The 14,894-nt window shown below is 47.1% G+C and overlaps 1 protein-coding gene across 3 annotated transcripts in view; it reads left to right on the top strand.

Moving 5' to 3' along the window:
- The first annotated feature begins 3,747 nt into the window (after positions 1-3,747).
- LOC101392576 (cytokine receptor common subunit beta) overlaps positions 3,748-14,894 on the top strand; it is a 29,909-nt gene continuing 18,762 nt past the window's right edge. The window contains exons 1-3 of one of the 3 annotated variants that reach the window (XM_087448952.1): positions 3,748-3,809; positions 12,251-12,455; positions 13,415-13,538. In XM_087448952.1, coding sequence (XP_087305078.1) covers positions 12,380-12,455; positions 13,415-13,538 — 200 coding nt within the window. In that variant the 5' untranslated portion in view covers positions 3,748-3,809; positions 12,251-12,379. Of the gene's footprint in view, positions 3,810-12,250; positions 12,456-13,414; positions 13,539-13,558; positions 13,884-14,894 lie in introns of those variants that run through there. The other 2 variants (XM_087448954.1, XM_087448953.1) reach the window with 2 other exon arrangements.

The raw sequence follows: 14,894 nt of genomic DNA on the forward strand, positions 1-14,894 counted from the left end.
GTTCGTTAAGCATCGTAGGAGTGAGGGAGAGGAAGCCCAGGCACGATCTGGTGCTAACGGTGCGGAGAAATTGTTATTATTACCCAGAAAAATGTCAGCATTTAAAGTTGGGAGACTCACATTTATAAAAATAAAACTGCAGCAATGTTCCATTTCTGGTGGATAATGTCTCAGATTTATTCTAACATCCCAGAAGTTTGTTCAGGACGCCGATGGTTGACTTGGCCTCCTCAGGGCCGGGGGCTCTGCTGATGGGGATGTCAGCAGAGCAGAGAGTGCCGGGGGACCCCAGGCACGTGGGGGCTAGGCTCGGGGCACAGATGGGCAAATGCCACCTGACACCCACATTTTACAAATGAGGAGACCTCAAAGTGAGGCTCAGAGACAGCGAGTCGCACGCGCAAAGTGACACAGCCAGGTAGAGGCTGAGTCGGGCTGGAGCTCTGATCTCGGCTCTGATCCCAGGCAGGGCTTCCTGGGGCAAAGGCGGCTACCCGCGGCCCAGGCTCACGCTCCAGCCCTGGGACCCGGGAAGAGAGCACAGCTCCTTCCTATGACTTCTCAGATCCTGTTTCCAACAACGCTTCTGTAGTGAGCTCATTATCTGTGAATCCACCTAAACCTCATCGTTTTATTTTCAGCCTAGAATCACCTCCACATGCCCCCCCCCAAGGGTAAGGAGACACCACGCTGACCTTCCTACAGAGAATTGCTATGTCCCTGTCTTAAGCCCAAGTGTTCAAACACACAATCTTTTTTTCTTTTACACCCAGTTCCCCTTCCTGGTGTCTCCCATTCTGCCAAGGATGCTTCGTGTCCTGCCTTCTGGACCCCAATCTAACTGAAATGGGGCTGCAGTTTATCGGAAAGACACCGGCAGAAACTTAGCAAGTCGACAAGACAAATGGGTTGGGCATGAGGTGGTTGGAGAGGCACCCCGTCCAGAGGGGAAGTGGATCCCACCCCAAATCCACCTCGTGGCATTTGTTGGGGTAAATAGCCAGGAAGTCTCTCCCCTCAGGGCAGGCTTGGGACAATCCTGGGGACAGGAGGACTTGGCTTAGAGAATTATTTAATCAAAACTCGTGGATAAATGAGGAAGCATGACTGCGGCCCAGGCTGAGGGGACAGTTGTCCAGAAATTGAGAAATGGGCCCTTCCAGATGCCACTTGGGATGCCCACCAAGGCCTTCAATGACAGCAACTGTCATGTAGAATGAGCATCTACAGCCGTGCCCCTTTCCAAGTGCTTTATACAGACCTACTAATAAGTCCTCATAATAACCTTGTGAGCCGGGAACTGTTATCCTCCCCGTGCTACACAACAGAAAATTGAGCACAGAGAGGCCAAGTAACCTGTCCAAGGTCACCCAGATAGCAAGTGGCAGAGCTGAGATTTGAATTCAGATAGGCCAGCTCCAGCCGTGCAGTTAACCGTTCATTACAGGACGTTGCTTCTCTTGATACTGCCTCCCCAGAAACGTGTGGCAGGAAATGATGGCCCCAAACTCACCCTTATGGTTGAGTCTCAGAGCCAGACCCAGGACCTCCCACAAGGCTCCCCACCACTGTTTAATTTTTAGATATTTTATTGCTTAATGTTTTAATATGTTTATAAAAGATAATATTTTAAAATTTTTAGTTATTAGAACGTCTGTAAGAAGTTTTGCTTTGATGATTTCTTGTATTCCATTTTTCACTGACCGCTTCACTGCAGCCTCCCAGGGGACTCAGCTCGCGGCACGCAGGGAGCTGGGAGGCTGAGATGCACCTCCGTCCACCAGGGAAGGCATTGGCATGTGACCTCTCGGCCCTCTCTTGGTGGGTGACGGGGATAGTGGTGGAGCTTCCTGAGCTCCCAGGCAGCAGAAATCCCCGCAGACCCTGCACCCGCCTCTGTCTTCCCTGGCCCTGATGTTTCGAGTGTGGCAGTGATGGAGAAGAAGGGTGGAAAGACAGTGATCCTCTGAAGAGCATCTTTCTACCTCCGCTCTGCAACCTCCAGACTGAGCTCTTCCAGGCCAGCCCCGTGTCCGGTGCTTTCCTGGGTCCCCAGAGCAGCAGAGGGGTTCCAGGAAGCTGAGTGGGAATACACAGGAGAGAAGGAAGGCTGGGGACAGGATTTGGATCAGACCCATCTTGTCCTGCACTGGACACCTGAATGCCCTCTCTGTGCCAGAACGGTGATCACACACATGCAGGAGTGCCAGAGAGGGCACTGGATCCCAGAGGAGGCCTCAGGTGTGCCCCGAGCACTAGGCTGACCCTGACTCCTGTCCTCGGCCAGGACTTCCCCACCAGGGAAGGGTGTTCTACACTCTCCCTGGCCAGGTGTGCCCTTGCTGGCAGGAGGTAATCAAAGAACCATCAGGAGAGAATGCCAACGGTTTCCCACTCTCTCCCTCTCCTCCTTCCTGCCCTTCTCCCCATCCCAGGAGAAAGGCAGGGTACCCGTGTGGGAATTCTGAGCATCAGGGCTCAGTGAGCCCACCCCTGTGGTCTACACACTTCGCCCAGCTTGTTATATCACCAAGAGAGCCCCCCCATTTGTGTGCCCAGTCCTGAGCCTGGCCGGACAGAACTAGAGAGAGAAGGGAGGACGTGTGGGCTCTGGAGTCTCCATCCTCAAGAAGTCACTCATTCATTTATTCATTCATTCGTTTGTTCATTCATTCATTCATTCCACACAGTCCTGAGTGCCACCTCTGTGCCAGGCCATGTGCAGACAACCAAAGAAAGAACTATTAAGCAGGCTGGGGAATGGAAAACTGAACTCTGGGACAGTATGGGAAGGTGCAGGGAGAAAGAGAAACTAAGGGGAGTAAAAGTAATTTCAGCTCACACCCATCGAGTGTTAGCATGTGCCAGGCATCATCTCATTTGATTCCTTCAAAACCCCTTTGGGGTTTGTAGATGATCATCTTCAAGCAACAGATGAAGATCCCATGGCTTGGAGAAGTTACAGGCAGGTATTTGCATAAGGCCACTGTCTCAGTCTGCTAGGGCTGCCATAACCAAATACCATAGACTGGGTGGCTCCAACAATAGAAATTAATTTTCTCATAGTTCTGGAGCCTAGAAATCCCAGATCAAGTGGCCAGCCAGGTCTGGTCCTGGTGAGAACTCTGTTCCTGGCGTGTAGACGGCCGCCTTCTCGCTGTGTCCTCGCGTGCTGGAGACAGAGAGAGAGGGCACTTTGGTTCCTCTTCTTCTAAGGACACTAATTCTACTGGATTAGGACCCCACCTTTATGACTTTATTTAACCTTAATTACCTCCATAAGGCCCTATCTCCAATACAGTTTCATTGGGGGTTAGGTTTTCAACAAATGAATTTTGGGGAGACACAATTCAGTCCATAGCACTCACACTCTGCGCAGTGGCGGAGGTGGGAGTTTAGTCCAGGTCCCTCTGGCTCTGGGCTCTCACCTGCTCTGGTTAGTGCAGCCCCCTCCCCCTGCAGCCTCCTGGGGGCGTCAGGGAAGGGTGCATGGAGGAACTTTGCATTGAGCTGGCAGTTAGATGATGCGTAGGAGTTTACAGGGAGATAGTGTAGGTAGAAGTACTTCTGGCAGCAGGAACATTTGCAAAGTTAGTAAGGCTTAGAAAAAAGTCAATATCTTGGTCTATGATTCTAAGAAGCCAGGAAATCTTGTGAAGAGTCGCTTGTGCAGAAACAGGCCTGGACCAGCATTGCTTCCTCTTTCTGCCTCTCCGTTTCCTAACGACGTCAGCATAAATAGGAAGCGTGAGAGGTTCTCTGCCGCCTGGAGACTCCAGCAGAAGGCTGGGCTGTCTCACCACAGAGAGGTATGGCCAGGCTCTCGGGGGCAGGCTGAAGGGTGGGGTGGGGAGCAGGGGATGCGTGGGGAGCCTGGGATGGAAAGGACAGGGAGAGCCTGGGGGTGTTGGGTGAGCAGGTGTGCTCTGGGGATGGGGGAGGTTAGGGCTTGGCCACTCAGTCGGGCACTGGAATGAAGGGTTGGAGGAGAGAGCTCTGGAGTCAGATATCTATTCTGTCCCTTGCTTTGCCACTAAGGTGTTGGTGGCAGTGAGAACATTCCCTCTGTCTCCCCATCTTTAGAATAGGGGTATTGGAGCCGACAATCCCTGAGATCTCTTCCAGCTCTGACATATAGATTTAAAAGTGTTCGTGTGTGTGGAGGTGTGTGAGTACACACGAGGGGTGTGGAGGCAGAGGAAGAGGGATACAGAGGGTGGAACCTGGAGGTCTGCTCTATTCAGGCTCGAAGCTCAGTGTGGCTTGGCGAGCTCAATTTAGGAGCTGAGAAGGGTCGTCCTTTGCCCAGAGTTGCATAAGGACATTGACTGTCCTTGAGCACCAATCATTCCTTTCCCCCAGATGCTGTGTATTGACCTTGTACTCTGTAACTTTGCTAAATTCACTTGGTTCTAATAGGCTTTTTTGGTACTTTCCTTAAGATTATCTGTGGACGAGTATCATCTGTGAATAAAGACAGCTTTATTTCTTCCTCACCGATATGTATGCATTTTACTTCTTTTTCTTGACTGATTGCATTGGCTAAGACCTCCAGCAAAACGTTGAATAGCAGTGGTGAGAGTGGACATTCTTGTCTTGTTACTGATCTGGGGGGGTGGGAAGCAGTTGCAGCTTTTTCATAGATGCCCTTCATCAGGCTGAAGAAACGTCTTCATGTTCCCACTTGACTGGCAGGTGTTTCGTTTTTCTTATTGTATCATAGATGGGTGTTGAATTTTCTCAAATGCTGTTTCTGTGTGTATTGAGATAATCGTTTGATTTTTCTCCTTTAGTCTGTTAATGTGCGAAATCACATTGACTGATTTTCAAGTGTCAAACCAACTTTGCATATGTAGTATAAACCCCACATTATCAAAGTGTGTTATCTTCCTTATATATTGTTGGATTCAACTTGATAATATTTTGTTAAGGATTTTTCTGTCTATGTTCATGAGAAATATTGGTCTATAATTTTTTTATCTTGTAGTGTCTTTGCTATAAGGGTATTAATGACTTTATAAAATGAGTTGGGAATTATTCTCTCCCCCAAGTTTGTATAGAATTGATGTTATTCATTAGAACTCATCAGTGAAGCCATCTGGCCCTGGCATTTTCTTTGTGAGGAGGTTTTTAATTATAAATTTGACATTTTAATAGATACAGGCTTATCCAAAATTTCTAGTACTTCTTGAGTTAGTTTTGACAATTTGTGTCTTTTAGGATTTTTTTCCATTTTATCTAAGTTGACAAAAATATTAGCATAAAGTTGCTCATAATATTTTCTTATTATCTTTTTAATGTCTGTAGAATGTGTAGTGATGCCTGTTTCTTTCCTGATACTGGTAATTTGTGTCTTCTCTCTCTCTATCTTTTTTTTTTTGATTAGCCTGGCCAGAGGTTGATAAATTGTATTGATTGAAAAAAGAAAACAGTATTTGAGTTTTCTTTAATTATTCTTGTTTTCTATTTCATTGATTTTTACTCTTATTTTAACTATTTCCTCCTTTTACTTGTTTGTGTTTAATTTATTCTTTTTTTTCTTTCTTCTTAAGTTAGAAGTTTAGATCATTGATTTTATACTTTTCTTCTCCTCTGAGATAATCATTTAAAGCATAAAATTATCCTCTAAATACTGTTTCAGCCGCATCCCACATATTTTGATATATTGCCTTTTCACTTTTTTCAGTTCAAAATATTTCTGATGTTTCTTGTGATTCTTTCTTTGATCCAAGGGTTATTTAGAAAAATCTATTTTCCAAATATTTGACAATTTTCCAGGTATTTATCTGTAGTTATTATTGACTTCTAATTTGATCAGAAGACACTATATATGATTTCAACTCTTTTAAATCTATTTAGTCTTGTTTCATGGCATAGAATATAATATAGCTTTGTGAATGACCACGTACACTTGAGAAGAATGTTTATTCTGTTGTTGTTGGGTGGAGTATTCCATAAATGTCGATTAGATCCAGTTGGTCGATAGTATTGTTTTAGTCTTCTATATTCTTACTAACTGTTTTATCAATTACTGAGGGAGGACTGTTGAAATCTCCAACTATAATTCTAGATTTGTCTATTTCTCATTTCAGTTTTGTCAATTTTTTTTATTGATGTTTTAATGGTTTCTAACATTGTGAAATTTTGGGTTGTACATTTTTGTTTGTCCATCACCATATATATGACTCCCTTCACCCCTTGTGCCCACCCCCCACCCCCACTGCCCCTGGTAACCACAGTCCAGTTTTCTCTGTCCATGTGTTGGTTTATATTCCACATATGAGTGAGATCATACAGTGTTTGTCTTTCTCTTTCTGGCTTATTTCACTTAACATAATACGCTCCAGACCCATCCATGTTGTTGCAAATGGGACGATTTTGTCTTTTTTTATGGCTGAGTAGTATTCCATTGTATATATATACCACATTTTCTTAATCCAATCGTCAGTCGAGGGACACTTAGGTTGCTTCCACTTCTTGGCTATGGTGAATAATGCTGCAATGAACATAGGGGTGCATAAGCCTCTTTGGATTGTTGATTTCAAGTGCATTGGATAGATTCCCAGTAATGGGATGGCTGGATCATAGGGCATCTCTATTTTTAATTCTTTGAGGAATCTCCATACCGTTTTCCATAGAGGCTGCACCAATTTGCGTTCCCACCAGCTGTGTATGAGGGTTCCTGTTTCTCCACATCCTCTCCAACATTTGTTGTTTTTTGTCTTGGTGATTATAGCCATTCTAACAGGCGTGAGGTGGTATCTTAGTGTTGTTTTGATTTGCATTTCCCTGATGATTAGTGATGTTGAGCATCTTTTCATGTGCCTATTGGCCATCTGTATATCTTCCTTGGAGAAGTGTCTGTTCATTTCCTCTGCCCATTTTTTGATCGGGTTGTTTGTTTTTTTGTTGTGCAATTGTGTGAGTTCTTTATATATTATGGAGATCAACCCCTTGTCAGATGTATGTTTTGCAAATATTCTCTCCCAGCTGGTTGGTTGTCTGTTCATCTTGATTCTGGTTTCATTTGTCTTATAAAAGCTCTTTAATCTGATAAAGTCCCACTTGTTTATTTTTTCTTTAGTTTCCCTAGTCTGGGTAGGCATGTCATCTGAAAAGATTCCTTTAAAACCAATGTCAAATAGTGTGTTGCCAATATTTTCTTCTATGAGTTTTATAGTTTCAGGTCTCACCTTCAGGTCTCTGATCCATTTTGAGTTAATTTTTGTGAATGGCGATAGCACATGGTCCACTTTCATTCTTTTGCATGTGGCTGTCCAGTTTTCCCAACACCATTTATTGAAGAGACTTTCCTTTCTCCATTGCATGTTCTTAGCACCTTTGTCGAAAATTAGCTGTCCGTGTATGTGTGGTTTTATTTCTGGGCTTTCAATTCTGTTCCATTGATCTGTGTGTCTGTTTTTGTACCAGTACCATGCTGTTTTGATTACTATTGCTTTGTAGTATGTTTTGAAGTCAGGGATTGTGATGCCTCCTGCTTTGTTCTTTTTCTTTAGGATTTCTTTAGCTATTCGGGGTCTTTTGTTGCCCCATATAAATTTTAGTATTCTTTTTTCTATTTCTGTGAAGAATGTCATTGGGATTCTGATTGGGATTGCATTGAATCTGTAGATTGCTTTAGGTAATATAGACATTTTAACTATGTTTATTCTTCCAATCCACGTGCATGGGATATCTTTCCATTTCTTTATGTCATCATTGATTTCTTTCAATAATGTCTTGTAGTTCTCATTGTATAGGTCCTTCACCTCCTTGGTAAGATTTATTCCTAGGTATTTTATTCTTTTGGATGCAATTGTAAATGGTATTATCTTTTTGAGCTCTCTTTCTGTTAGTTCATTATTAGCATAGAGAAATGCATCAGTTTTGTCAATTTTTGCTTCATGTGTTTGAAGCTCTCTAGTGAACTGCACACTTATTTTAGTTTGTTATGTTTTCTTGATGAATTGACCCCTTTTGCATTATGAAATGTCCTTCTCTATCCCTGTAATAATCTTTGTTCTGGTCTACCTTGATAGTGATATAGCCACTCCAGCTCCCTTCTAATCAGTATTTGCATAGTATCTTGATATCTCTTTTCCTATCACTTTACTTTCAACCTTTCTGTGACTTTGAAGTGGTTTCTTACAGACATCGTTTTGTCAGGTCTTGTTTTTTAGATCTATATATCCAGTCTCATAATCTCTGCCTTTTAGTTGTAGTGTTTACACTGCTTACACTTATAATCACTCTAGCTATGGTTGCTTTTAAGTCTATCATCTTGCTATTTTTCTCCTACTTGTCCCATGTGTTTTTTATTCTTTTCTTCCTCTTTTCTCACATTCTTTTGCTTTAATTGAGCATTTTTTTAGGATTACATTTTATCTCCTTTATTGACTTGCTTTATTTAAAAGAAAATTTTTTAGCGGCTGGCCCCATGGCTGAATCTATAAACATGTAAACCCCGCTGTACATGTTCAATGGGTATCTTTAATTTATCACAGTTTAGCTTCAAATTATATTTTACCATTTCACATATAATGTAAGAACTTTATATCAGTATATTTCCATTTTCCACTTTTGCCTTTGAGCTATTGCAGTCATGTTTTTACTTCCATATATATTATAAACCCCGTGATGCATTGTTATTGTTTTTATTTTAAATAAAGTTCCATAGGCTCCACTTCAGTGGCCCAGGTTTGCGGGTTCAGATCCTGGGTGTGGACCTACTCCACTCATCAGCCATGCTGTGGAGGAGTCCCACATATGAAAAATAGAGGAAGATCGGCACAGATGTTAGCTCAGGGTGAATCTTCCTCACACACACAAAATTTTTTTTTAGTGGCTACTCTAAAATATTATCTCTCAACTGGGGTGATTTTGCCCCTCAAGGGACATTTAGTGATGTCTGGACACAACTGGCAGGAGAAGGGAATGCTACTGGCATCCAATGGATAGAGGTCAGGGATGCTACTAAGCATCCTGCAATGCACAGGACAGCCCTCCATGATAAAGAATTATCCAGCAGAAAATACAACATTGTCAAGGCTGAGAAACCCTGCTTTACATGTTCAATGGGCATTTTTAATTTATCGCAGTTTAGCTTCATATTATATTTTACCATTACATGTGTAATGCAAGAACTTTACATCAGTATATTTTCATTTCCTCCTTTTGCCTTTGAGCTATTGTTATCATATTTTTACTTCCATATATATTATAAACTCCATGACGCATTGGTATCATTTTTGCTTTAAATAATCAATTATCTTTTAAATTAAAAAGGAGAAAAAATAGTTTATATTTACCCATGTTTATCACTTTGACACTCTATTCCTTCAGATTTGCATCTAGAATCATTTTGCTTCATCCTAAAGAGCTTCCTCTAACATTTCTCATAGTGCAGTTCTGCTGGCAGTGATTCCCTCGGCTTTGGTTTGTTTGAAATGTCTTCATTTCACCTTTGTTGTCGAAAGACATTTTACCTTTGTCGTCAAAAGACATTTTCACTGGATATAGAATTCTAAATTGGCAGGGTTATTTTTCATTAGATCCTTTAATATTCCTTCCATTATCTCCTGGCTTTCATAGTTTTTGATAAGTCCGCTATCAGCCTTATTTTTGCTACTAAGTATGTAATGTCTTTTTTCTCTGGCTTCTTTGCAGATTTTCCTTTTATCACTGATTTTCAACAGTTTACTTACTATTGTTAGTTAGCAAGTTCTTTCATTTTTTTTTCTAATTTTTTTAAGTTATACATCTTATTTTGTACATACAGAAGAGTACAAAAACTTACAGGTGCAGTTTAAGAAAAATAATAAAATGAACACCTGGCTACTCATCACTCATATTAAGAAATTTATTCATCCCACAAATATGTATTGAGCATTATTCTAGGTACTTGAGATGCATCAGTGAAAAGAGAAGACAAAAACATTGCCCTTACAGAACCTGTGGGGAGAGAAAGACGATGGAAAGAAATGGAGCTAGTGGGGAGGGAGAAATAAAAAACACAAAAAGATAAGTACATTGTATAGTGTGTTAGAAAATAATATGTGTTCTACAGGGTAAGGGACATCAGGGATGGGAGGATGGAGGAAGTGGTTCAAGACGTGCCTTTTTGAGCAGAGACTTGAAAGAGATGAGGCAATTAGGCATGTGGATGTTGAAGGGAAGAATGTTCCAGTCAGAGGGAACAGCCAGTGCAAAGGCTCCAAGGGAAGAGCATGCCTGGAGTGTTTGAGGAACACCCAGGAGATCGGTGGGACTGGAGCACAGTGACCTAGGAGGGGAGCAGGAGGAAAGGAGACATAGAAGCAGCAAGGGGGCAGATTCTGTAAGCCACTGGAAGGACTCTGCTTGTATGCTCACTATAATGGGATAATCATGGGCTAGATTTTATCACAAGGTTGACATCTGCTTGTGGCTTCCATATTGTGAATAGATGATGAGGGGAGGTGAGGATGGAAACAGGAAAGTCTGTTAGGATGCTTTCCCACAACTCCAGATGAGATATGAGGATGACTTGGGCCACCATGCTGGCAGTGGGGTGGTAGGAAGTGGTTGCTCACATGCACAAGATCCTGATTAGAGCAAAGACAGATGGGGGAAGAGGGATTGGGGATGCTGAATGCAGACAACTCTGAGGGAGTTTACTGCAAAGAAGAGAAGAGAAATAAGGTGTAAGATAGTGGGGGAAAGCAGGACCAAGAAAAAGTGTTTTTGTAAGGATGGAAGAAATTACAGCATTGGTGTAAGCTGATGGGGGTAATCCAGTAGAGAGGCCCAAACTGATGCTATAGGAGAGAGAAGGAGAGGAAATTTCTGGAGCCATGTCCTGGAGCAGGCAAGTGTGGATGGGTCCTGCGCACTGGTTGGGCGGTTGGCTTTGGACAGGAGCACGGAGAGTCCATTGGTGGCAATAGGCATGGGCACAGAGTGTGTGGGGGAAGAGATGACTGCAGATGTTGTGATGAGACCTGTGGGGGAGAGGGTTCTATTAGATCAATTTTCCCAGGGACGGAAAAAGCAGGTGGAGGCTGAGTATGGGAATGGGTGCAGTGGAACTGGAGGTGTAAGGGAAGTAGAGAAGGTGTGAAATAACCTCCTAGGAGACAGGAAGAGCAAATGGACTGGGGCAGCATCATATGGCGGTCTGGCAGCACTTCTGGATCATAGTTAAGAATTTAAAGTGAGACCAGCTGGTGTGGTTTATTTCCGCTGCACAGAGGCAGCTAGGTGAGGAGTTAGAGTCAGCCAAGACTGTGGTTTGCCGGGACGTAGAGGAAGAGGGGGAAAGAGTTGAGGCTGGATGCTGATGGTGTATAAAACACAATCATTTTCTGTACCTAGAAACACCACTGCCTCCTTGCAAACTCCATCTCAATCATGTCCTCCTACCTGCCCCCTTCCTCAGGTAGGAGATAAATTTTACACTGAATTCTATGTTAACCTTTCCTGGTTTTTCCTTAAAGAGTTGCCATGTATTGCTAAACAAGGTATTATTAATCTAATTCTGGAAAACTGGAAAGCAATCACAAACCTGGCTGGTGGGGGAAGGGCAGTACTGCCATGTTGGACAGACACTCCCAGGAGAAGGAGGCGAGACAGAGTCTCTTGGGCAAGGGACCAGCTCCAGCTTCCCCAGAGTCTGTAAGAGCCCTCCTGGGGCAGTTGGTTCCTATGTGGTCATCTGAGCGCCTGTGTGCAGATGTGTGTTTTGTAGCTTTCAGAAATTTTGAGGAAGAAGAGAAGCCAAGACACCTGACTCTCCTTGTAACAGATCAGGGAAGGCGAACGGCTCAGCATCCTGCAGAGGAAAGGGAGCAGCCAGGAACCACGTGGGAAGGGGAGGAAGCACACTCTAGAACGTGGTCCAGAGTGTGTCTGTTCATCCTCAAGACCTAGGAGATGAAAGGCTCCATGTGTAGGAGGTGGATCCCTGAAACTTATCCACCAAAAATACGTAAAGAGCTTTACACAAACACACACGTGTCAACCCCATAGCAGACGCACCGAATACACGGAATCCCCACTAACACTGTGGTGACTGGTGGAAAGCTGCAGGTGAGCGGACCACCCAGGTCCAGAGGAGAGGGGCCTGATCCAGCGTCCCAGGAGGGGCAGCAACAGGGACTGGAGCCCAGGCCTGCTGCCCCTCCCATCACGCCCTTGCCCCCTCATCCCTGGTCATATTCATGCGGGCAGAGGGAAGGTGGGCGGCCTGACCCTGCCCCATGTCTCTTTCTAGGCCCTGGGGGAGGAACAGCAGGAGCTGGTGAGGCAGGCCTGGCCTCCCGGGCAGTGAGGACCGTCAAACCGACCCACAGCCAGAACCCACCAGTGCCGGACCCCTGCTCATCCAGAGTTGACCGCGAAGATGACGCTGACCCGGGGGCTGCTCCCCATCGCTCTCCTGGCTCTGTGCTGGGGGCTCAGCGTGGCAGGGGCCCAAGGTGAGCCGGATTGCTCCCTCCCCTTCCCTGTCCCCCTCCTCACAGCTGGTCCCATCCTGAGGAAGCCCCAGACCCTAGCAGCTCCAGCCTCCCTTCCCTCTCTTTTCTCTTTTCTTCTCTCTCCCTGATCTTCCCTGGCGCCTCCCTCTTCTTCCTCCCACACTCCTGCTCCTTCCTCCCTGGCCTCCTGTAAAGTCCCTCTCCACTTGTGGTCTTGCTCCGCCCACGTTTCTCAGTGTGGCGTTCGAGGCCTCTAACCTCCAGGCCCGTCATTCCAGCCTTGTCTCTGCCTCTCCTTCCCCACCAGACACTCTGCTCCTCTGACGGCCTCAACTGGCTCCCACCTCCCCACCTTCGCTCCTGGGGGGCCCTCAGCCTGGGGGTCTCTCCCTGCTTCAGCCCCAGCATCTTCCTCGTGCTTGGAGGCCCGACTGGGATGTTCCTCAGGCTCCTGAGGCCCATGAACCCCCCTCCCAAGGGCTCCCATGGGAACCGCAGTCTCTTTTCCCACCATCAGGCCTGGCCACTGACCAGGAGACCAAGGTGGGGAGGTCCAGGGTAGGGCTTTGCTTCTTAGGGTGTGTTTGTGCCTCTCCTCCCAGGCTGCCCCGCAGGGTCCGGGGGCAGGGCCTGTGCCTGATGGGCGTCCCCATCCTGGCGTGGGAGGGAGACCCTGGCCCAGGAGCAGGACACAGCAGGGGCTCAGGAGATGTGCTGTGAATCAGCTAGAATATTCTGTTTCTATCCAGACAGGAGGGTCTACCACCAGGACGCTCACACCCACAGAGCCCCCAGCCCCACGTAGGGCCCCTAGGGACCTCTGCCTGGTAGCCAGGAGCCTCTACAAGACTCCAAGAGACCCCTCTTCAGTGCCACGTGCCCCAGAGGGGCTGGGAGGGGCGGTGAGAAGGGACCCCTGGGGGGAGAGGTGTGACCCCTTCCTGCCTCTCCCCGGTCAGGGACCATCCCGCTGCAGACCCTGAGCTGCCATAACGACTACACCAGCCGCATCGTCTGCAGCTGGGTGGACACCCGGGACGCCCAGCGGCTCATCAACGTGACTCTCCACCGCAGGCTGAACGAGTGAGTGACGCGGGGCCCGGGGGCCGGAGGGCAGGGAGGGTGCTGCTGTGAGGGGCTGTGCCACGTGGGGGTGGACGGAGGACAGAGAGGGAGGCCCCTGCCCCGGAGCCCCTGCTCCGTCGGGCGGCCTGCCAGGCCCGGGCGCTGGTGTCTGATGTCAGTGTTTCTGAGAAGGGCCGTCTATGTAATATTGTGCTTGATGATGGTCCTGATGATAATTTTCTTATTTTACCACAGTTTAACAAAATCACCCCACAGAGTGGGTCTCAATCCATCCTCACTGTGAGGCAGGCCAGGAGGGGACGTGTTGCCCAGTTCACAGATGAGGAGACTGAGGCCGTGGAGGTGAGGTCCCTCCTCCGGCCACATGGTGGGTGAGCGGCCGAGTGGGACCAGCGTCCTGTGTCCAGCCTGTGGGGTGGGCTCCGTGTCTCCCCGAGGCCCGGCCTCCTCCAGAGTGTGGGGCTGCTCCTTTCTCCCCACGTGGTCTCCTGGGCACACGCCACGTGGGAGGATTCCTCACACCATGCTAGGGTGTTGGTGAGAGTAACTCACCATAACAGACATAATTAAACAGCCGGCCTCACCGGGTCTGGGGAGAGCCCCTGGAGGCCGCCCCGTGGAGGAGCCGGCCCTTCACACGCCACAGCATGGCCCTCTCTCCCGCTCTCCCTGGAGCCTCCATCCTCCTCTCTCCACTCTCCTCGACTCCCCCTCCACCTCGCCCCTCTGCTGTGACCCCTCCTCCTGCACTGAGACCACAGACGCCCCCAGAGGAGACGCTCCTCAGCCCCCTTCCTGCTCACACTGCCCGCCCTGCCTCTGCCTGCCTCCGTGGATCCCCCTGCAGTGATTTCCTGTCCCAGTCCCCTCTGAGGCCGCAGCTGGGGGTCCCATCTGCTCTTGCTGCTCAGGGACATTGCTGCCACCACGGTCCCCACTCTCCCTGTGCCGTGCATGGGCCCTCTCCCGGGATCTTCCCCAATCACTGAGCCAATGTGCCCCAACCCCCACTTACAGATGCCACCCAGGGCTGCAGCTCCAGGCACCTCCAGACGTGGCCCATTCTCTGCTTCCCTTTGCATCAACACTCCACTACCTTCTCCCACGTACCTCCCTTGAGCGCACTCTGATTAAGGATTTCACCCCCACCACGGCAGCCAATTTCTCTGTCAAGGTCACCTGTGACCTCGTGTAGCTGAGCCTAAAGGTCTATTCTCAGTCTCTTTTTTTTTTTTGCTGAGGAAGATTCACTCTGGGCTAACATCTGTTGCCAATATTCCTCTATTTTATATGTGGGTCGCCACCCCATCGTGGCCACGAGTGGTGTAGGTCTGTGCCCGGGAACTGAACCCA

Source organism: Ceratotherium simum, chromosome 25, assembly GCF_057802395.1.
Source record: "Ceratotherium simum simum isolate JZ-2026a chromosome 25, ASM5780239v1, whole genome shotgun sequence".
NCBI classification, from domain to species: domain Eukaryota; kingdom Metazoa; phylum Chordata; class Mammalia; order Perissodactyla; family Rhinocerotidae; genus Ceratotherium; species Ceratotherium simum.